General features: G+C 37.2%; 1 protein-coding gene across 1 annotated transcript in view; it reads right to left on the reverse strand.

Moving 5' to 3' along the window:
- Positions 1-233: 233 nt before the first annotated feature.
- The window catches only part of CACNG7 (calcium voltage-gated channel auxiliary subunit gamma 7), an 878,616-nt gene continuing 854,286 nt past the window's right edge, over positions 234-24,563 (reverse strand). The window contains exon 5 of the mRNA XM_044080451.1: positions 234-3,155. Coding sequence (XP_043936386.1) covers positions 2,898-3,155 — 258 coding nt within the window. The 3' untranslated portion in view covers positions 234-2,897. The remainder of the gene's footprint in view (positions 3,156-24,563) is intronic.

Consider the following 24,563-nt stretch of genomic DNA (forward strand, 5'->3'; position numbering starts at 1 on the left):
AGAGGAAATTTAGCGAAAGGTCTTATGCAGCTTGGAAATGCTGCAGGCAAATGACAAATATCAGCAGATACTGTTTCTATTTCTTGAGGTTCAGCTACTGTGGTAGTGACTTTGATGATATACTTTGAAAACTGAAGGCCATTTACTTCTGTTAGAAAAAGTAACCTCATCTTCAGTTTTGTTAGTCGCAAATATATCTATAAATATCTGTAAAGAAGAGGCGTGCAAGATAATTGATGTCCTTAAATGTCTTGTGTCTAAAAACAGTTTATTTTCTGCTAAAAATGAAAAGCTAGCAATCGACATATTTGTTTCTGTTTTTAAATATCATTCATTGCATGCTGTGCTACAGAACTCTTCATTCTTAGAAATCTTTGCAAAACTCTGCGCTACATTTTCAGCATCTCTGTTTATCACTGAAAATAATATTGATAAGCAGTAACATTCTGATAAGCCACCAAGTCACTGTCATAGCTTTTTAGAATTTGCATGACTTAGTACAGTACATAGTGGTGGCACATAATGTGCTATAAGGAGGAGAAAATGCAGACTGGCAATCAAACCAATTCGGTTTTACATTTCTGATAATTTACCAGTATAAAATGTGGATGATCACGTTCTGTAGAATTATCCTCCAGAATAAATTACTGGCAAAGCATATCATTTCTCTCCATGATGACAAAAAGGAAAGTTGTCACCAAAATTATTAGTGATGTGTAAACTTGGATAAATTGTGAACTACTGAAAGAGTGAATGTATTAAAACATTAAGATTAATAACAAGAACACTAACTTAATTTTACAAAACGGTCTATGTGATAGCTTTCTTCTGACTATGTTAACTACATTCACAAGTGTCTCTGAAATAGTCAAAATAAGGCATTAAGACTTTGAGAAATGATTTTCTGTGTATATGCGCATCTGCATATGCACTTGTGCATATCTATACATATATTTCTTTTTACTGTTAATTGTGTTGAACACTAAAATGACTGCTGTTTCCCTTAAAGAAAAACTCAATAGTTTAGATATATGCCAAAACCACCTTTGGTTTTTGAAACTAATCTTCAGCTCTGAAATCTCAGCATTTTTGAGTCAGTCACTGTGGATGACTGTCGTCAATCTCTGCTAAGATTATTTAATTGAAAAAGGTCCACATAGTAGTAACAAGTCCATGCCCTGGTACCCAGTATGCCATCGCATCCTTCATTAATTGTTTTCTCATTCCTTCTTTCTTTCGCTGCTTAACAGTACTTTTCATTTAATGGTTTAGGTTTTTTTTAACCATGCCTTAAGTTTTTTTTTTTTTATTTAAATGTTGTTATATTGATATGTTAGCCGTATTAGTAAACTGGCCACCATGGGCTCTTTCAGCCATGACCAATGCCACAAGAGTAAGAGTTAACACAATATATATATATATATATATATATATATATATATATATATATATATGTATATATAGACAGAGAGAGAGAGATTGTGGGCATTTTGGCGTAGTTAGTGAAGCAACATATTTTTTTAATTAAATGTGTCAATTTTAGATGTAAGAAGAATCATGCCACTCAAATGTCACAATTTCCTTATATATATATATATATATATATATATATATATATATATATATACTACCCATTCAGTATGGCTGCAAACAAGCTATTTTCTGCAATAGATATGACAGCTTGCTGTGTGTAAAGAAAGAGAAAAAAATGAAAAGAAAATTACTAAAAAAGATATTCAGTAGCCTGAGGGGTTTTGCCAGTCTTGAACAAGTTTTGTACTTTGTTTCATATTACTTAACTTTAATTAATACAGTGGAATAGAATAACAACTGCAAAATGGAAATTGGCATCTTCAGTGACTGTTTGTTGTGAAATGATTGAGATTTGCGTTGATTCAGCAAAAATCTGGAACATTGTTAATTGAAGATTAACTTATTTTCCTGGAGTAATTTCTGGGCTTCACACTTAGACTCAGCTTATAACCAAAGTCCTTACTGCAGTACAAATTACTACATATTTAGTAACTTGGAATAATAATTCAGAGAACACCTGTCTTTATATTTTGAAAAAAATAAAATAAACCATAATTCATACTCATAATGACAATAGAGAAAAATTCTGAGTCTTGTGTATTAATGTATCTCTTTAAGGGTGAAAAGTAATGGGGCAGGAAAAGGGGGGGGGGCAAGAAAGATAGATTGACTTCTTACAGTTCAGTGTACCCTCAACATTAATTGGCACATTACCATAGTGATACTCGGTATTGGTTTTAATCTTTTTTACATATTTTTGAGGATTTCAGCCTTGGAGTTAGTTGCATTTTCTGCATAATATATGTTTCACTTTGTACGTGCCCTTTGTGTTACATCTGCAAAAAAGGAATGTGTGAATGAAAGAGGAAAAAGAGCTGCAAATATAAAAAAAAAAACTAAGAGGTGAAAACAAATTGCTTCCTATCAGTTTGTCTTTTGTACAACTTGTATTTTAGACTCTGCACAGCTGCATTGTTTCCTTCAATGTATGCTTTGTTTCATTTTATCCATAATGTTACTTCCATAGATGGAACTATTTCATTAGTGATTTCAGTCACTGTCTGGTGTAACTAGTGATCCAAGCTGTAGAACAACGGTTTGATTAAGTTACCCATTTTAACAGTTCTGTAGATCTGGAAGAAATGTGTACTTGCTCACTTATAAAGCATTTGAGTCCCACAAGCCACCATAAGATAAGTATTGCACAGCTGCAACTTTGCCAGTTTTTAGTAACTGATATAATTTATCAGGTACTTCTCAATGAATGTGCCATATTAGTTCAGCAATCTTTTCAATTTTAAAAAACTATACTTTTTTTTTTTTTTTTTTTACTCAGGAATTGTTTATAATTTATCACTGGCATATTAACAAGGGGATGTGGACATCCGAATGTGCTCAGGGAACTTCATTACGGGTGGATAACTCTGGTTCATCTGGATGGAGACGTCACTGGAGATGTCCGATGGGCTTCGGCCACGCTGCCATATTTCTGGATGGAGGAACTGCCCAGAATAGTCAGAGCAGTCACTTAGTCGAGGACGGTAAAGGGCAGGATGAGGGCGGTACATCTCTTCTTCTGTGTATCGCTTCATAAAGAGGTATACTGACATCACACCAGCTCCCTAAAGAGGCAAAGGAAAAGACATTGTGTAATCAGGGATGGTTCATACAGCATCATGAAAACTGTCCCAAATTTTACCACAAAAGCAACCATTTTCATGGTAAGATACAGTCATAATAATTATGTAGTACAGTTTTTTTTATCCAGAAACAAGGTAATCAGTATTATGAAAAGCTATTGTCTCATGTTTAGAGAAACTAGTTAACTAACCAAATCTAGTTTCTCTTTAAGTTGATCTTCATTACCCTCAGAATTCCCTTTTACTACTAACTTACTACTAATAATGTTTTAAACTGCGGGCCATACTGTTTCTCTCCGATGTAATCCATGTAAAGCATTAATCAGTATTGTCTAAACACACTAATATGCATATGTATGTATTTACACGTACGTTTTCTGCACTGTTTTGTTTAACCTTTTAACTGTACCCATCTCATGACTAAAAATAGTCAATTGACCAGTCCACCCACTGGTTCAACAGATAATAAGCAAATAAGAAAATAAATAAATAAGCAAACATTGTGTCATGAACTATTTCTCATTCTATTAAAGTTACTGCACTTATTAGTAGCTTACTAGAGTTTTGGGGATCACGTTTCAATACTCACTTTCTTATATTACTAGAGAAAGATCCTTTGAACCTGTCTAAATCTCTAAATATACAAACAGGAACACGATCACTGTACGTTTGAAATAACTCTTTTAATTCTGGTACCTCGGCCTTCGCCTTCTCCTGGAATACAATTTACAAAGTCAAACACCACCCTTTTTATATTGCATCTAATTGAATTATTGGTACACCATCCCTTTTTCCATAATTTAATTACCTTCATTATTGACACAACCATATAACTTGCATCTAAAAAACATTTTCTGACTTCACTCACTTTCATTATTTCTGACTTCATTAAATATCAAATTTATATAAACACTTTTATACAAATATATTAACGTTCATGTGCATAATCTTTAACATTTTCAAATAAATACTTTTATATAAATAATACTGGTGGAACATCACTTTTGAAAAATGTTCTAAATTTCTTTAAAACTGGTTGGGAGGGTGGCCTAATGGTTAAGGTGTTTGCCTTACAAACACAAGGTGTAGGGTTTGAGTCTCACAAGGGATAATTGGCTAAGCTTAAAATGGCTTGCAAGGGCAGTTAGCTTAGTACTAATCTATGAACCTATGAACCTAAATATTATTATTCTAATGCATTCTACATATGTTTTTGTTTTCCAATAAACATCTATCATTTCTGAGAGATATGTCGAAAAAAATTGTATAGATTTAAACTTCCATGTTCATTCCATTAGGAAACAAAGTTTTGTAATTGAGAATGAACCTAGATTCCATTTGTAACAATCTTTCACGAAATGCAATCTTATTTCCAAATACATTGGGCCTGCCCAACATACAGAATACAAATCCCTCCGGAATCCCCCTATGTTCTTCACAAAAATGTTTCCCTACCGGGCTTTCCATTCTTTTATGTTTTATATCACCTAAATGTTCAAGAATCCTAAGCTTTACCTTTCTTGTTGTCTGTCCTATGTACCATTTCTGTTTCACACATCCACATCCTATGATGTATACTACCCCTGTGGAATTGCAGTCGTAGTATTCAAGGGCCCTATATATGACATCATTGATTTTAGTGCCATCCAAACTTTTGACCCTACTACAAATCTTGCAATTTCCACATCTGAATGTTCCCTTTCTAATGTTCCTTCTGAATGTGCTGTTGTTTCTAAAATTCAATATTTCCTTTAGAGTATCTGCTGTAAGAAAAAATGACTCTTGATGGGAAAAGTTTTCCTATTCTGTCATCTTCACTAATAATAGGCCAGAATCTCATCACTGCCTCCCTTATTGTATCAGAAAATTGTGAGTATCTGGTGACAAAGAACATATTGTCATCAGACCTAGCTTCCCCAAGGTCACAAGAACTGGAATTCTCATTTCTATTATACCAAGGCTTACCCCTGGTATCTGATGACTTCCCTAATCCTAACTCACATTCTACCCTCTCTCTAGCCAATCTAATATTTGCTTCAGAATATCCCCTCCCTATTAGTTTTTCTTCAACCTTGTTAAATTCCCTGGAAATCATATTACTCTCTGAGGTGTGCATACCTATACATTTAAATTCACCAAATGGTAGAGACTTAAGCAGAGAATCACTGTGCGTACTAGATGCATGTAAAAAATTCTCGGCTGCTGTCCTCTTCTGGAATGGTTTGTATTGTATTTTATTATCTAAACTCAAATAAATCTCCACATCTAGGTATTGAATGCTTTGTCCCCCGATGGTAAAGGTGAAATCTAACCCCCAAGAGTTTTCCTTAATCTCTGAGACAAATTTTCCAAAATCTTCAAAATTACCCTTACACAAGAACAGCAGATCATCAATAAATCTCACATATTTAATTACCTTGTTCTTGTAAAATTCTGAGGGATAAATAAAACAATTCTCAAAGTGGGCCATGAACAAAATTGCATATGACGGCGCAAATGCTGCCCCCATGGCTGTGCCTTCTTTTTGCAAAAAATGTCTCCCTTCAAATTCAAAACAATTATGTGTTAGGCAAAAATCCAACAAACTGAGAATGAAATATGTTTTCGGTCCATCCCCCAACATTTTTTCCACTGCTTTTAAACCCTGATGTCTGTTGATACTAGTGTATAAGGATTTAACGTCCACGCTGGCCCAATAAAAGTCATCTTCCCACTTGATGTCTCTCACTTTAATGCACACTTCATTGGTATTTCTTACATGTGACTGTACCCTATCCAGATAACATTTTAACAAGGAATCCAAGAATATTCCAACATTTTGTAAATAACCTCCCTTACCTGAAACTATGGGACGTCCTGGTGGGTTCCTAATGTCTTTGTGAGTTTTGGGAATGATAAAAAATCTAGCAACCTTTGGATTTTTTACATACAATTTTCTTACATCAACAGATTACAGAAAACCTAACCTCTCTCCCCTTTCAAGTAGTTCCAATAATTGTGAATTATACTCCTTTAATGAATTACAAGATAATTCTAAATATGTATTTGTGTCCATCAACAAATCCAGAGCTATGGAATTGTATTTTTCCCTTGGAAGGATCACCCAGTTCCCACCCTTATCTGCCTGAGTGAACACAAATAGATTATTTGCATTTTTTAAATCTGTTAAGGCCTTCCATTCATTCCTACTTAAATTGTATTTTTTCTTCATTCCACAGAATTTTTTGTATTCTTTTTCAATAGTTTTTAACAGTGTTTTTTCAAACACATTAATAACTATGTTTCTCTTAGGTGGCAAGAATTCACTCTTATAGGTACTTTGGGAACTGTCAACCTTCCATATCCAGTGTTGAATACAACCCCCCCCCCCCATCTTCACACACTTCTTCCTGTGCATAAATATCTACCAAATCATTTTCATGTAGTGTCATGTTCAATAAAGAATTATCCAAACAATCTAAACTTTCAACATCATTATCAATCTCTTCCATATTAACAACATTATATATGCAATTTTTATTAGAAAAAAACTCCCTTAAATGCAATTTCCTGCAAAACTGCCTAATTTCTAAAGACACATCAGCCAAAGAAGGGAACCATACAGGTACAAACTTTGTGCCTTTAAATAACACTTGTTTAGCACACTCGGAAATATTTAAATCCGAGGTGTTCAAGATATTATAGCTCTCACCTTCACAAATGTCCAAGAAAAAACATGAATTAGGTCCACAGATGGGCTGTAACTCGCCCTCAATTACACAGTCGGTGTTTGACTTTGTAAATTGTATTCCAGGAGAAGGCGAAGGCCGAGGTACCAGAATTAAAAGAGTTATTTCAAACGTACAGTGATCGTGTTCCTGTTTGTATATCTAGTGAACCTGTCTAAATCTATCATTTTAAAATTACTGTTACTATCCTGTTCTAGCCAAAGCTTTAAAATATGTTTTAATTCTTATGCCTGGCCTCTTACTTTTTTGTCAGCATTAAAAGAACAGCTATAAAATGTTATTAATTGTACTTCAGAAGTAATTCCAGTTCATTTTTCAGTGTGTTATAGTCCAATATAATCGTTTTTCTCCATGCCATATACATTTCCAGTGGGTTTTTTTCTGTCTGCTGAGATGACAGACCTTTTGTCTGTTCTACTCTATCTCAGTTATCTGTTTTGGCACAGTATTTGTGTCCTAACTAGTAGCAATCCTACTCATAGGTTAATCTCTTCATAGCATCCACAGACTTGTGGTTAGCAGCTATCCCAGTCAACATAACTAGCTGGTTCTGTAGATTTGACAGCTTGTGATTAATTTCTACTTTTGACTTTATAAGCATTTTTCAGTGACTTCTCCATGGTTAGGGTTACCCGAAATAGCAGTAAAAGAAAAATTCATAGTAGGCACAGCTCAGGGAACCAACAGATAGCAGCTTTATGTGAAATTCATAGCCTAACCACATTTTTGCAGTTGACTGCAGAGGTATCTCAAGGAAAACTCTCTCTCGCACACACACACACACACACACACACACACACACACACACACACACACACACACACACACACACACACACACACACACGTTCATCAGCGATCAATGTTATCTAAAAAAAAAGCACTGAAGTAAGGTGGTTGTAAATAAACAAATATGTTATATTTGTGATCATCTGAAATAAGCAGAAACATTTTTTTATACAGAGGCTTTGCCCACCCATCATCCCAGGAACTTAAATGATCACACAACCATGAAGAAAGAGGATAGCTGCTAACAGTATACTACAGTCAGACTGTTGCAGTTGACTGTAATCTAATACAAGCACTCAGACCAATGACAAAAATTACCAGAAAAGCAGCATGTGATGAATAAGAGCTGCGACCAAATCTATATTTACATGGTTGCAGTTTATTTTGGTGAGCATTCATTTTACTTGCAACGTAAGCTGTGATGTTGTTTTTGTGAGTACCCATTTTACCAAACATTTGCTTTGTCAGCAGAGGTTAGTGGGTAAGTGACAGAGGTGGGGGTGTTTGTGTGAATGTTTGCAGGTTAGGGTATGGAGAAAACTTTAGTGTTGTGCATGTGTGTTAAGCATAGTATGTGTATTCTTTTGTCTAGCAAGTGGTACTGTTAGAGAAAGGATTTCTCAGAGGGAAAGGTTGTACAGGATTGGGATAACAATTAGGTTAGTGCACATGAGTAAGGTGGTGCATGGGATGAAGCAGGATGACACTGGAAAGTATAAGGTGCTCTTTGCTTGATTTTTTTTATATGTAGTAAACAGTGACAGAATCACACGTAGATAACAACATGATTCCATTACATGTTATGGCTCCACTTTTGCACCACAAAATCTTAACACTTAATCATTGGCTCAGAACATGGTGCCAAGGTTTGCAGCTGATGGCTACATCTCTCCTCCAGGGAGTTAATGTGCAGAGTGAAAAATGTACCTTCCTACTCAATCCTTCAAACCTGAGAAAATCAAAACTGAAACCAAATGGGCTGCTTCCAGAACCAAGAGGCACAAGGTTTCATTCCTTCTGCCTCCCTTTGCATATTGGGTTATTCTAAGCTAGTCACTTAACCAGGCAGTGTTCTCAGGTCACCCCTGAAAAGGGACGCTTGTCTAGTGGGCTTATATGGTAAACTATTAAATATAAAATCAACCAACATAGTGTTAGAGTGATAGTTCTGAAAGCTGAAGGCCTAAATAAGGCAGTATCATCCAGAAAAATGCATTGTTATTGAAACCTAACTTGTGGATATCTTTTATTTCTGAGATAAGAAGCATAGTGCCTAAAACTGCTGGAAGATGTCCAGGGGAATAGTGGAGGCTCACACGTCATGATCTATGCACTTTTTTAAAAATTTGTTAAAAAACCTTTAAAATGGTATACACATTTGGTATAACAGGTGTCATGGAAACCACGGTGGCAGTGGCATAATATCATTACAAGTAATCTAGGCCACTGATCCTCTAACCAAAAGTAATGTTTATGTCTCATCTGACGGAACTGCAAAGGGATTATCTGTGCACATAATTATGATTGCCTGGGCTACAACATCACATTAAAAAGGAATTTAACATCCCCCTTAGTGAATGTTTGCTCATCATTACTACAACCAAACGACTCTCAATGCTATAAAAACTGTGTACTTAGCAGACGAATATATAGCACTCAGTGCAGCTTCTTACATGCCCTCAAAAAGGATCAAGGGATTTCATTCCCAAAACTACCTTACTTTTTAGCTACCTTGAGAGATTTGTCCATTTCAGGCCACTTAACTGTCCCGATTTTGGAGGAATGTTTCTATTTTGAGGCCTAATTTACCTCTATACAAGATGACTCTGTTTTTGGATGCATGTTGCTATTTTCAGGCTTGAGTTAACCATTGACACAATTTTCTGAATCCCCCTCATCACATCTGATTTTTGAAGTTATCTAATACAAAGTAAATCACACTACATGACCAACATACTAGTGGCACCAGTAATTAACAGAAAAAGGACACGTCTTGCATCTCACTTTTTTTAGAAGCAAAAATAAGTGACCTTTTGTGGTAAAATTTTCAATGACCTCATAGTGTCTTTCTTTTTTTACACTTGTGTGTACCACAAAATACAGTTAAGTCAAGAGGAGCTATCTTCCTAGAAATTCGTTAATGACTGCCCACCCTCTGCAGATATCTTGGCCACCGGTAATCTCCAAAAGCGATCTGCCTACATGAATCCTTTCGATACATACCTCCAGAGTGAGCTATCAGCAGACATGCATCTTGCTTTTATCTCCGGTGGGGTGCAGTGCCATCTGAATATATATAATTAAAGCATATGCAGAAACAAAAATCACCAGACTCCAGCTTCTTTTCCAAATTTACATTCCCTCATCTTCCATGTCCCTCTCCTCCATCTTCTCTCTACAGCGCACATTCCGTTTTTCCTGTACAAAATACTTGCATGTTATGTATACTATTGCACCATTTATTCCATATCTTGTCTACTAGCAGAACAGGGAGGGTAATGTCCTTCTCACTAGGAGAGTCCCTGCATCTTATTAGTCTCTTTTTTTTCTTCCTTTAATTCATTCAGTACAATGGCATGGCAAGACCTTTAATAGAAACAGTGCATGGCTCATTTCAAGATACCTCTTATGATCCTTGTCCAGTCCAATGTTTTAGAAGGTATCAGTGAGAAATATGTTATTCTACTAACAACACTTTGCTGAATGCTATTTCACTGAAAATGCTTTACCAAAACCACTTTCAGACACAGTGAAGAATTCCCTTTTTTCCTCTGTTGTACAGCTCTGGAATAGGACCATTTAAGTTTTGGGGTTGTAGGGGTTATCCCCTGCACATGCTCCCTGCAAAAAATTGTTTTGAGAGATGCTGAAAGTGATTTTGGTGACATATTTTCAATGAAATCGGATTCCAAGTAAGTGGTATCAATCTATTGCCATGAATACTGTTAGTGTCTCTTTTAATTACCTCAGACAGGCTGTTAAGCTTATAAGCATTCTATGATCTAAACAACTCCAACTCATGGTGGCATTACTAGTTCTGACCACAAAAGTGTCCAATAAATCTAATTTAATAGTTATTCTATTTCTTGGCCGCCTTATGCCCTATGACCTTTGGCAGCTACTCTAGTGTCCATGAATCCATTTATTCCTCTCCAACCTCCTAGGAAGTACTGCAAAATCTTGTTACAACTCTGTATATACAGGTAGTCCCTCCCTCTTCAGGGAGACAAATTGTCTTAACTGCATTTCAGATGGTAAGATTATTAAACCAATCCTTTAAGATGGCTGATAGCTAGGAGGTGGACATCTTGCATGCTTCCAAGCAGCAGACATGTTTTTTAATATGAAGAGGAAGGGAAAGCCTAAGTGTGGTAATGTGTGCATATGGCATTAGTATATCAACATGCTCAACAACACACCCACCTAAGCAGCCAATTGAACAGTAGCTGGCCTCACAGACAGGAAATGCTCAACTAGTCTCCAAACAGAGTTCCTGACTAAAAGCAGAAACTCCCAACCTTCAGCTGCAAGATAGATGAGATGAAAGTCTGTCATTTCCCACTCTCCCCTCCCTGTTTAGCTCCGTCAGTGTATGAACTGTTAATTGAACTTAGGTCATCTGGGTCAGAGTCCGGTTCCATTCCTCTGTGCCATGGAGCCAGCATCCAGCAGCTATTCTAGCACATAACATTATACTGCCATAATACCTGCCTACGTCTGCTAGACAATTCACAAAAATAACTCCATCTTGCTAGACAAGGATGCTTCTTATCAAACCGAAAAGGATGGTGCTGCACTGCTAAAGACTCTGAGCTCTGAAACTGTAGAAACTGTCATACCTCAGGACCTAAAGGGCTATTTTTAGTTAAGGCTATATATACTCTGTCTAATGATGCTTGCTGAGGCAACCATCTGTGCAAAACTCATACATGGCCTGCATCCTGAATACTCAAGGACAGCTGTTGTCTACATGTAGGCATGCTATAAGCCTATGGACATATGTCATGGTCATTACTTTCATTAGTGAAATCATCACCACTGACCACAAAGAGGTAAGAGTTTCCTTCCTTCCTATGAATATGGATTGTACACTCTCCAACATATCTTACAATAACTCTTGTACATCAAAATCTTGGTAAGTGGTATACAAAAGCCTAGATCTCTCACTTCTTTTATACACTGGAAACACTAGTTTTTAATTCTACCATCGGGGCCAGTCCAATAAGCAAAAATTCTAATTAGGATTAGGATTAGCTAACTGCGGTGGTGGTGCTGCGGTAGCGTTGTCACCTCACAGTAAGCCGTTGTCCTGTTCGATTCTCAGCTAGAGCATCTTCTGTGTGGAGACATGCATGAATGAGCATACCTTCGTTGAAGGTTGTGCGTCAGAGCTGGCAACTCGGCACGTAAAAATCTACTGCCAATCATTAGCGGACCGGAGTTCCGCTGTGGCGACCCCTAACCGGGAAAAGCCGAAAGATACAACAACATTAGGATTAGCTAAGTCAGAAACAAGATATCATTGGAAAACCAGACTAAAGCTTTTTAATCTGTCTAATCACACTATCTGGGTTATAGATTAACTCCGTGCAGTTAGTTGTGTACAAGATCACTCCGAGAAGATTGATCACATGTCACACCTTTTCCTACATATCTACAGCCGACCTTTTCTGATGCATAGGTTCCAAGACCGGCACAAACAAAAATTAAAAGAGAGTGGATGCCCTTCCATACAAAAAAAGTTGTCTTCTTTACAGCATCCCTACCACTGAATGGAAACAGCACCCTGTGTTATGAATATTTTATAAACATAATCTTAAACAGTGTGAATTTATAGCAGATTAATGTCTTCAGAAACAAAAACAAATTTTATTTAGCCAAAATGCCTACAATACTACTGTTTTATAAATACATTATAGCTCTTTTAGAAATTTTTAAATGAGCAGAAATGATAGCATAAGACTGCATATGAAACTGAAAGCTTTATTTATTTATTAATTTATATCCATTTATTTGATGGGATAGGCTGTCTGAGCTGATAGAGACCCTTTTCAGTGGAGTTCCAGCATGATAAACTCCAAAACTTGCAATTTACAATTTTAAATGTTTGAAAAATAACAGAAAACTAATAAAATTCAATAGTGTTAGAAAAATATGTATTCACATATATGCTGCTAGAAAAATATGTATTCACATATATGCTGCTAGAAAAATATGTATTCACATATAAGCTGTTAGGAAAATATGTATTCAAACATTCAGACATATATAAGTTGTGTGGTCAGATATATAGGGAAATGTGTGCTTTAGACAGGAATAAATGTGCTCAAATCTATATGAAGAGCAAAGGTTGAAAAATAGTATAATATGTAATGCATTTAATTCTGTTTTACTAGAATAATAGTAGAAATGAACTTGCATATTATTGCTTGAAGCATAAGCTGCAGTGTGATTAGAAACTTGGCCTTGGCAGCTCGGCTGGCTCATGTCTGTCAGTGAAAGATTATTTTGCAAAGTTAGAAAATAATGAATCTGTGTGCATGTGTATCTTTTCCTGCTTCCACCAGAAGAATGGCCTTGTGCGCACTATCAGAGATAATGTCCAGCTGGTGAACAGAGAGACAAAGAAATGTATTAAAGAGACATTAATCCATTGTATTCGAGCTAATCTAAGAGCCTTGAATTGGCTACATCCTCGGAAGGACATTGTGACTGACCAGGTGCTTTGCAAGGCTGTAATGTTCTCATGGGAAAGTAACTTTTCAAAAATTGTAATATCAGCATTTTTCTTATGAATGGTCATGATGTAAAGACCCTGTCACTGACCACGTCAGTGAGGTGGGCAAAAGCTGATTGTAAAACATATAAAATGTCAGGTGTTTCCTAAATAAAGCTAGACAAAATTCTGTACAAGTTTGTGTATGGTTTTTTGCCTCCTAATGTACAATAGAGTATACGTATAGTAGATACTTGAGTTTCCTGCATTACTGTCTGTTATTGACTGTCATTTTAAAAATGCCTAATGATTTTTACAGTCTGATTTTAACAATTTATTTAACATTTTGGTCCTAATCGTGCCGGAATTCCCTTGGTAAGCTGCAGGTCACAGAGTGCATGGGTGGTTATAAATCTGCGCAGGAGAAGCTGCCAAACCAAAATGGTTCTTCTTAAAGTAAAAAGACCTCCGACTGAATTGTTGTGTGTAAAGAGGCTGTCCACTTTCTGATCTGTGGCTGAAAAGCGGAAGACTGGGCCCCAAGAAGACAAAACAGCAGTAAGCGGGAGGCTCAGGTAAGAAGAATTTCCCTCTTTGTCTTTGTTTTAGATCAGGGACCAGGTTACACTGTGCTATTGCTAAGGTTTGTGATAGCAGGGAGAGAGAGAGTCGAAGTATTGTATCTTGAGTCATAGATCAGGGAATAACAAAGCAAAGTAAACAGTCATTCTAGACACTACTGTGGATATGGGGAAATAAGATACCACGTGGTACAAGAGAAGGGTTACGTAACAGTCTTTTTAAGACATGGGAGATCAGTGCACTAAGAGATCACGAGATCCGCCCCTAACGGATAATGTGAAGCATATGCAATTGCAGTAAGCAGATAATGTGAGATATTTTGCAAAATGTGTTAACAACTATAAATTTGATAGTAAACTAGATAAACTTTCACTAGTTAAACTCCTTAAACAAGCTTTAATCTGATGCAGGGCGTCAGGCAAAAGAAAAACAGCACCAACTAGGCATACCTCAAGCACATAGGTGGATTGAGGAAGCAAATTGTAAAAAAAACAAAAGCTTAAAATATCTGAAACATTTTTAGACGACAGAGTGAAAGGTCTAACAGACAGAATCTCTGAAAAATGAAAACTTAGAGCAGACTGGACTTGCATTAATTAATGCATACAACAGGAAAATGAGACAGTAGATGGATATTATGCTAGATTATTAAAATGCTTTAAACAACAATTAAAAAATACATTTTTAAAAGGTTGCATTGCCTCTGTCAGTAGCTTATTACAAGGCATATGATAGATCACTGAACAAGCAGGCTGCAAGCCTTACTTGAGTATGCTAGACGTACTGAAAGACACTTTAATAGTAAAAGAAAAAAGAAAAGGCACAAGTCTTCACTGCTGAAGACGGAGCTGAAGTATTTGTATTACAGTCAGATAAAAAGGGCATCTAGCTAGGGACTATAAACAAAATAAGAAAGCAATGACAGAAGATAAAGGAGATGTGGACTGACTATATGATAGTGATAATAACCAAAAATCATCAGGAAAGGTTAATAAACAAAAAGAAAATGTGAATGTAGTAGAGGGAATAGAGGAAGTACAAACAGATGTAGAGGATAAAAATAAAAATAAAATTTTAGATTTAGCATTGTTGAGCCTGGAGCTCTACCTAGCAGATACAAAACCAGAAGTAACACTTCTGGTGGAGGGAAAAAAAAGTCAAATTCCTGTGTGACTCAGGAGCGTCACGGACTTTGATACACCCTCCAAGTTACCAAAACATTCTGAATCACCTGATTATATATTAGTAAAAGCAGCAAATGGACAGCTATACAGGGAACCACTTTCCCATAATATAGCAATAACTGACCCTGTTTCAGGTATGACTCAGAAAAGTAAAATTGTAGTTTCTGCAAAAATATCCAGTAAACTTACTGGGAAGAGACCTTGTGCAGATATTTGGCATAGCAGTAGTTCCTACCATGCAGGGTATGGAAGCACAAAGACAAATGGATGCTTTGTGGTGTGATCAGAGGGTAAAGCCTATTATTGGTACAGCCAGGACCTAGTTATGACTGGTCCAGGGGCAGTAACCAAAAAACTGATGAACGTAGCCATCAGTAAGGTACCCTCCCTTGACACTGATCAGCAGCACTTGTTACATTGTACTCCATACTACTGTAGCACACCAGGACCTAATAAGGAATATAAGTAAGAATCCTGCTGACAGATTAATATTACAAACTTTATGTTGGGATACTGAGGGAAACAGTGTAGTAAGCTGTTCATTACCTCAGGAGTTCATGAGATTGTATAAGTCCAATAGACTGCCACATGTCAGCTTGACAAAAAACAAAAGTGTTAAATGGGCAGACTTAAAAAAAAAAAGGTAACAAAATGGGAAAACAGACTGATTTAGAAATGTCAGGACAAGGGATATAAAAACAAAACTGAATTGGTTGACACAGACACATACAGCTGTACACTTGCAATCTAGTAAGGACAGCTGATTAGCATTTTTATTAAAAGAAAAAGAAGAGGCCTTGTGTAAAATTCCAACAACTCTGTGGTCAACAGGCAAGTTAAATGTAGGGCTTATTCAAGCAACAGGACCAGTTACAAGTACCCCAAAGTCAGCTTTTAGACCACAGAAAAGACAATACATTTTGGAAAAGAATGCAAAAGTAAAAATTAAGCCTATAATAAGCAGCATTACTCAAAAAAGGAGTACTGGTAGAATCTCCTGATTCACCATGTGATACACCCCTATTTCCTGTTAAAAAAGCAAACGGGAAATGGCAGATGGTACAAGATTTATGAGCTGTAAATAATGCAGTAATACCTAGAGCACCTACGGTGCCAGACCCACATACCTTGTTAAATGATTTAAAGCCACAACAGAAGTATTTTACTGTGGTAGATATAAGCAATGCTTTCTTTTCAATACCTATACATCCTGATAGTCAATATTGGTTTGCATTTACATTTCAGGGTAAAAGGTATACATATACTCGACTACCACAGGGATATTGTAAGAGCCCAATAATATTTGCACAAAAAATGGCTAGCAACCTGGCAGGGTCTACCCCACCAGGAGGTAGTCAAATTTTACTTTATGTAAATGACATCTTGCTAGCAGCACCCAGCAGCAGTGCAGGGTGGATACAGTAGCATTATTAAAATTTTTAGTAATACAAGGACACAAAGTAAACAAAAGTAAGTTACAACTTTGGGAAAAAAACACAGGTTAGATACCTGGGATATGTGATATTCAATAAAGGTAAAATACTAGATAATGGGAAAGAGAAGAGAAAAAAAAAAAAACAGCAATTTTGCAAGCACCCAAACCAACAACTAAAAAAGAAATAATGTCTTTCTTAGGTACAACTAATTTTTGTTGAAGCTGGGTACCAAATTATTTTACGATGAAAAACAAAAGCAGAAATGGCTTTCTGCAGGTTGAAGCAGTTAATAGCTTCTTCATTAGTTTTAAGACTTCCAAGTTATCACAAACGTTTTTTTTTAGACCATAGATTGTAAGCAATGATACATGACATCAGTATTAAAGCAACAACATGGGGATAAGCAATGCCCCATAGCTTACTATTCATCACAGTTAGACCCAGTGGTGCAATCTTTGCCTCACTGTGTACAAGCAGTAGTTGCAGCAGCAATGGCAGTGCAGGCTTCAGCCTCAGTGGTGTTATTCCACCCTCTCACATTGAGAATGCCTCATGCAGTTGCAATAATTCTGCTACAAGAAAAAGTTGCATACCTTTCTCCTGCTAGACATCTTTCATGTATGACCATACTGCTGAGTCAACCTCATATGAACAGTTAGCTTTACCTAGACAAGATCTTACAGATATGCCCTCGAATAATGCTGAGGTGACATATTACGTGAATGGCTCATGCAGAAGGGGTCCTACAGGAAAAATCTGGTGGGGTATGCAGTAGTTACAGACACTAAAAATTTAGAAGCACAAACTTTGCCACACAACTTGTATGCTCAAGCAGCAGAACTGGTAGTTTTAACAGGAGCATGTATTTTAGTAAAAGGCAAAAAAGTGAACATATATACTGATAATCAGTATGCTTTTTCTACAGTGCATGTGTTTGCACAACAATAAAGAAAATAGAGGGATGATTACATCCAGTAAAAAACCTATTAATCATGCGCAATTTATTTTAAAGCTATTAGAATCTATTCAGTTGCCTACCAAAGTAGCTATTTGTAAATGTGTAGCTCATACAAAACAACAGGATAAGATTTCAAAAGGTAATGCACGAGCTGATGCAGCTGCAAAGCAAGCAGCCTCAGACTCAGAAATAAAAAATTACAACCCTTTGAGATTTTAGATTTAGACATGTTAAAAACAATGCAAATGCTTACTACAAAAGCAGAAAAAACAAAAATGGGTAAAACAAGGTGCAATTTTTGAAAATGGACTGTACATTTCCAAAGAGAAAAAAACAATATTGCCGTCTAAATTATTTAAATATGCAGCTTTGTTGAGCCATGGGCAGAGCCATGTCTCAACAGGGGGGATGGTACAGTTAGTAAATAGAATATTCCAAATATATGGATACATAAATTATACAATAAAATTTTGTGCAGCTTGTCACACTTGTAACAAGCACCATGCACAAGGAGCATTTAAAAACAAGCAAGGAAGTTTCCCTACACCACAATATCCATTCCATACTATTTGTATGGACTTCATAGAGTTGAATAAATGTGAAGGAAAGAAATACTGTTTAGTGATCATAGATATGTTTTCAAAATGGGTAGAAGCTTTTCCAACCAGGAATCCGAATGCAGCAACAGTGGCAAAGGCCCTAGTAAAGGAAATAATTCCTAGATTTGGCATACCGGAAAGAGTCTATAGTGACAATGGGACACATTTTGTCAATCAGACAATTCAACAACTTGGGAGATTTTTTTGGGATTTCCTTAAGGAATCACTGTGCTTACCACCCACAGTCAGCAGGACTGGTGGAGAGGTACAATGGAATTTTAAAAACAAGTTAAGAAAGTTGATGAGTGAGACTCAGAAGAATTGGATTTGCTGTTTACCTCTAGCATTGCTGAGCATGAAAACAGTAACAAATGTAAAGGGTTTGATCCCCTTTGAAGTAGTATTTGGAAGGGCATATTATGTGCCTCAGTAAAAGCTCTCATGCCTGCAGAGCTGGAGGCTGACAGTTCACTAGCTAATTATATAAAGAAACTGTTAATAAATAAATCTGTTTTGCAGTTTAACTCTTTTTCAGACAAAAGAACTTTCAGCTGAATAAAAACTTTGTGACTGATACACAAGGGCAAAATGGCCAAGAGTAAAGCAAACAAAAAGCAGAGCAACCCAAGAACTATTGCATAATTATTTTGTTAACTGTGCATTTGTTGACTATAAGTGTGACAATTTTTCTCTTATTGTGGTTTTTCCTGCACTCAACCACACAAGTGAAAGTGAGAAGACGTGATGAACTGTTTATAGACTGGCATCCAAACTTTAACACATACCTGGCCATGAAGCAAGTGTATACAGAGACTATAAACTTTTCAAATTGCTGGGTTTGTACAGCTATACCAACAGCATATAAAAGACTGTAATGTCCACTGTCCCTCTGGGGATAAAATGAGACTTTGGAAAGTTTTTATACAGAAACTGTGAGATCACAGGACAAAATAGCTTTATTTTTACCTGTCACACAAAAAGGAGTTGTATGTTTCTACAAAGTGATACCCTCCAGGTGGGCTGGAGTAATGGTAATATAACAATGTCTTATAAATGTTACATTAAAGTCAAAAGTGGGGTACTGTTTGTGATACTAACCATGATTCATATCTGAGTTCAATGAAAACTACATTAAATGCAGTATGTGACAATCCAGTCTTAACTAAGCAATTGTCTATTAAGGATAGAAAAATGTTTCATGCAGGGATAACACGTATTAGTACCAAAGTAATGATTTTATTTTTGGGAAAAAGGCATATAAATGGTTACCTGAGAATTGGTCCGGCAGTTGTTTTTTGGGTTATCTGGTTTCAGCAATAAGACATACTGCAGAATTACCTTTGGGTAAGATACAAAACGTAAGGAAAACAGCTCGAGAATCTGAAGGTCCAGTTAAAAAACCTGTGAATCCAGTTGGTAAAATCGAAGCTGGTTGAAAAGACCATAATTCAGTGAAAGACAAAAGTAAATTGACTCATATGGACTTGGGCAACAGTGTTATATCCAGGGCAGGAATACCACCAGCCTATAAAGCAGTCAAATCGATCTGGGAGCTGAGGAAGCTGTCAAGAAGTCATGAGCAATGCAACTTTTTCCACCCTAGAATTGGTGACTGATAAACTGAATGCAATAAAAACTGTTGTGCTACAAAATCGAATGGCTCTTTACTTCACCCTAGCGGCAAGAGGTGGTACACGAAGAAGAATGCTGTGCTTTTATCCCTGAGAATCGTCACGAGACAAATAATCACCTAGAGGTAATTCAGCAAGTATCAGCAATGACTAAACCAGACCCAAACCCACTGACGGACTTTTTCCAGAATCTGTTTGGGGGGGTGGGGTTCCATCCTATTAAACATTTAATTGCTATTTGTGTGGGTATACTCCTAATAGGAGCATGTGTTTACTGTGAAATTCCCTGCATGAAAAGATTAATCAAAAATTTGTTGATATATCTGTTACTAAAACTTTTTACCAAAGTGTTGAAATTGAAAGATTAATTTCAGATAATGCTTTTTCTGAAATATAAAATAAATGACTTACATAGCTGAAAGTCCTTGAAAAGGAAAAGGCTAAGAAATAAAATGATATTGTTTATGTTTCAAATAGAATGAAATGCATTAACAGGAGGGAGAATGTTAGAAAAATATGTATTCACATATATGCTGCTAGAAAAATATGTATTCACATATATGCTGCTAGAAAAATATGTATTCACATATAAGCTGTTAGGAAAATATGTATTCAAACATTCAGACATATATAAGTTGTGTGGTCAGATATATAGGGAAATGTGTGCTTTAGACAGGAATAAATGTGCTCAAATCTATATGAAGAGCAAAGGTTGAAAAATAGTATAATATGTAATGCATTTAATTCTGTTTTACTAGAATAATAGTAGAAATGAACTTGCATATTATTGCTTGAAGCATAAGCTGCAGTGTGATTAGAAACTTGGCCTTGGCAGCTCGGCTGGCTCATGTCTGTCAGTGAAAGATTATTTTGCAAAGTTAGAAAATAATGAATCTGTGTGCATGTGTATCTTTTCCTGCTTCCACCAGAAGAATGGCCTTGCGCACTATCAGAGATAATGTCCAGCTGGTGAACAGAGAGACAAAGAAATGTATTAAAGAGACATTAATCCATTGTATTCGAGCTAATCTAAGAGCCTTGAATTGGCTACATCCTCGGAAGGACATTGTGACTGACCAGGTGCTTTGCAAGGCTGTAATGTTCTCATGGGAAAGTAACTTTTCAAAAATTGTAATATCAGCATTTTTCTTATGAATGGTCATGATGTAAAGACCCTGTCACTGACCACGTCAGTGAGGTGGGCAAAAGCTGATTGTAAAACATATAAAATGTCAGGTGTTTCCTAAATAAAGCTAGACAAAATTCTGTACAAGTTTGTGTATGGTTTTTTGCCTCCTAATGTACATTAGAGTATACGTATAGTAGATACTTGAGTTTCCTGCATTACTGTCTGTTATTGACTGTCATTTTAAAAATGCCTAATGATTTTTACAGTCTGATTTTAACAATTTATTTAACAAATAGCAAATAGAAAAAAGCTAAGTTTCAAAACTGACTATACAGAGATTATGGGGGATGATTCAGAACAGTTACCCCAAGTTTTAAGTGTGATGTGCACTTCATGGTAGTTATTTGTGATTCAGAGACAACCCCAGTACGGTACTGTACCATGCCAGTACTGTACCATGAAGAGGTGCAGCTCCATGGTGTAATATCTCTTCTACCTACAGCAATTTCGAATGAGGCATTCTGGGGGGGGGGCTGCCCTATGCTATATAATCATGTACCACCCCTCTGGAATTCCTGAGGTAAGGCATTGACATAGCTGAGAGCTTCAGAGTATCACTTGGTTGTGTAAATTATCTCAGCCAGCAGTGTTAATGAACAGGGCCAAAAGTTTATATTCACTTACTGGTTCCAATGGGTGGGATCACATTAGAGGTTTGTCAGAGGAGGAATTTAGCAGACAGTTAGTTTTGGGGATGTGTACGTGTGTGTATTTGTGTGGCTGCATGTATGAATACATGCAGAGGGATGAATGGCCTCAGGGTGTGAGAGAGTGTGTGTGTGTGTGTGTGTGTGTGTGTGTGTGTGTGTGTGTGTGTGTGTGTGTGTGTGTGTGTGTGTGTGTGTCCATGCATGAATGTGTGAAAGTGTGGGTGGGGTTGTCACACCTCCAACCTCCATAAACTAGTGAGCAAATTCCGCAAATTGGGGGGTAGGGAAACATTAGACAGAAGGGATGTTCTTATGTCATATGCTAAAGGCATTTAAAAAGAAAAAAGACCTACATTTTGCAACATGAAAGACATGTGGGGGTGTGGGGGTGGGTGGACACTATGGATACTCTTCATATCATGCCAAAAAGGAACAGAAAAATAAAATAGATCTACATTTTACAGCACAAAATATGTGTTTGGTGGGATGGGGAATAGACACTATGAATAGCCTTAATATCTTGCCAAAATGGCACTTAACAAAATAAAATAGAACAAAGTTTTACAGCACAAAGGAAGTGGGGCAGGGGGACACTAGACACCCGGGATACTTTTTCATATCATATGAAATCTTGGGGTATAAAAATTTAAGAGAAATGGGGAGGGTTGAACCCTGTAACCATAGCACATACCCACTTCTTGCACTGAATGTTAATATTCTGCACCACCACTAAACACCAGGGATGCTATTAACATCTTATCATAAGTCTTATAGAACTTTCAACATTGACAGAGCCAAAACCCTCTATATTAAATAATGAGGCTGTATTTTTTCATTATACGAAGTATGAAATGCTAATGTCTGGAATTATTCACTGATGACAATGGGCCATCAATTACAAAGGACAGGGCACATATAAGAGGTCAGGACAAGGACTGTTTTAAACTATTACTTGGACTAAGTATAAAAGTGAATAAACGAATGGGTCTTAAAGATACTAAAAAGAATGAAACTCTAACGCCTGTCATAACTGACTGACTCTAACCATCTGTGAACTATGAAGATAGAAGAATTCTGTTAAAGAAGGCAGCACAGCATGCAGCCAGCCAATACTGTCCTACAATCAGTGCATTGCAGTAATCCAGTTGGGATGTCCAAAATAAACTGGCCTCAATTATTAATATAAAAAAGGAGGCAAATGAGGGTTTATACTAAAGCAGGAGAGGAAACTATACAATGCAAACACATAAGACAGTGAAAGGAGAAACAGACAGGAAACTAGAAAATACTTATTTTGGGAATAGACCCTCCTTTTTTATAAATGTGGAAGAGATGAGTGGTGAGTTCTGAAAGGGAAAATGGGGGTGGGAAGATGGAGTGGGAGAACTTTAAGGGCAAAGAGTCAAAACAATAGAAACAAACAGAACTGGTTATATATACACATGAATGGGAGTAACAAGGAACAGATAAATACATACACAGGGCAGGCAACTGTTGAAGGGGAGGGTGGACCTGCAAAAGGTATGTGGGGCATGAACCACTAGGAATGGGGTACACCAGCTAGAAGGTATAATGGATAGCTGGCTAATGTTGAGATGCCAGAAGAGCAAGGACAATAACCTCATAACAGACAATTGAAAGCTGAAGGTTCAGTAAAAGTGATGCCATGTATGGTCTCACCTTCCATCATAGCACTGGTAGGTTCAGTGAAGGTGAGGGCATGTATGGTCTCACCTTCAGTCATAGCATTGGTAGGTTCAGTGATGGTGATGGCATGTATGGTCTCACCTTCCATCATAGCATTGGTAGGTTCAGTGACGATGATGGCATGTATGGTCTCACCCTCCATCATAGCATTGGTAGGTTCAGTGACGGTGATGGCATGTATGGTCTCACCTTCCATCATAGCATTGGCAGGGTCAGTGAAGGTGAGGGCATGTATGGTCTCACCTTCAGTCATAGCATTGGTAGGTTCAGTGAAGGTGATTGCATGTATGGTCTCACCCTCCATCATAGCATTGGTAGGTTCTGTGACGATGATGGCATGTATGGTCTCACCCTCCATCATAGCATTGTTAGGTTCAGTGAAGGTGATGGCATGTATGGTCTCACCCTCCATCAGAGCATTGGCAGGGTCAGTGAAGGTGATGGCATGTATGGTCTCACCCTCCATCATAGCATTGGTAGGTTCAGTGAAGGTGAGGGCATGTATGGTCTCACCTTCCATCATAACATTGGTAGGTTCAGTGAAGGTGATGGCATGTATGGTCTCACCTTCCATCATAGCATTGGCAGGGTCAGTGAAGGTGATGGCATGTATGGTCTCACCCTCTATCATAGCATTGGTAGGTTCAGTGAAGGTGATGGCATGTATGGTCTCACCCTCTATCATAGCATTGGTAGGTTCTGTGACGGCGATGGCATGTATGGTCTCACCCTCCATCATAGCATTGGCAGGGTCAGTGAAGGTGATGGCATGTATGGTCTCACCCTCTATCATAGCATTGTTAGGTTCAGTGAAGGTGATTGCATGTATGGTCTCACCCTCCATCATAGCATTGGTAGGTTCAGTGACGGTGATGGCATGTATGGTCTCACCCTCCATCATAGCATTGGTAGGTTCAGTGACGGCGATGGCATGTATGGTCTTGCCTTCCATCATAGCATTGGTAGGTTCAGTGAAGGTGATGGCATGTATGGTCTCACCCTCCATCATAGCATTGGTAGGTTCAGTGACAGTGATTGCATGTATGGTCTCACCCTCCATCATAGCATTGGTAGGTTCAGTGAAGGTGATGGCATGTATGGTCTCACCCTCCATCATAGCATTGGTAGGTTCAGTGAAGGTGATGACATGTATGGTCTCACCCTCTATCATAGCATTGGTAGGTTCAGTGAAGGTGATGACATGTATGGTCTCACCCTCTAT

This window comes from Protopterus annectens, chromosome 1.part1, assembly GCF_019279795.1.
Source record: "Protopterus annectens isolate FY-2018-M chromosome 1.part1, PAN1.0, whole genome shotgun sequence".
In the NCBI taxonomy this organism is placed as follows: domain Eukaryota; kingdom Metazoa; phylum Chordata; order Ceratodontiformes; family Protopteridae; genus Protopterus; species Protopterus annectens.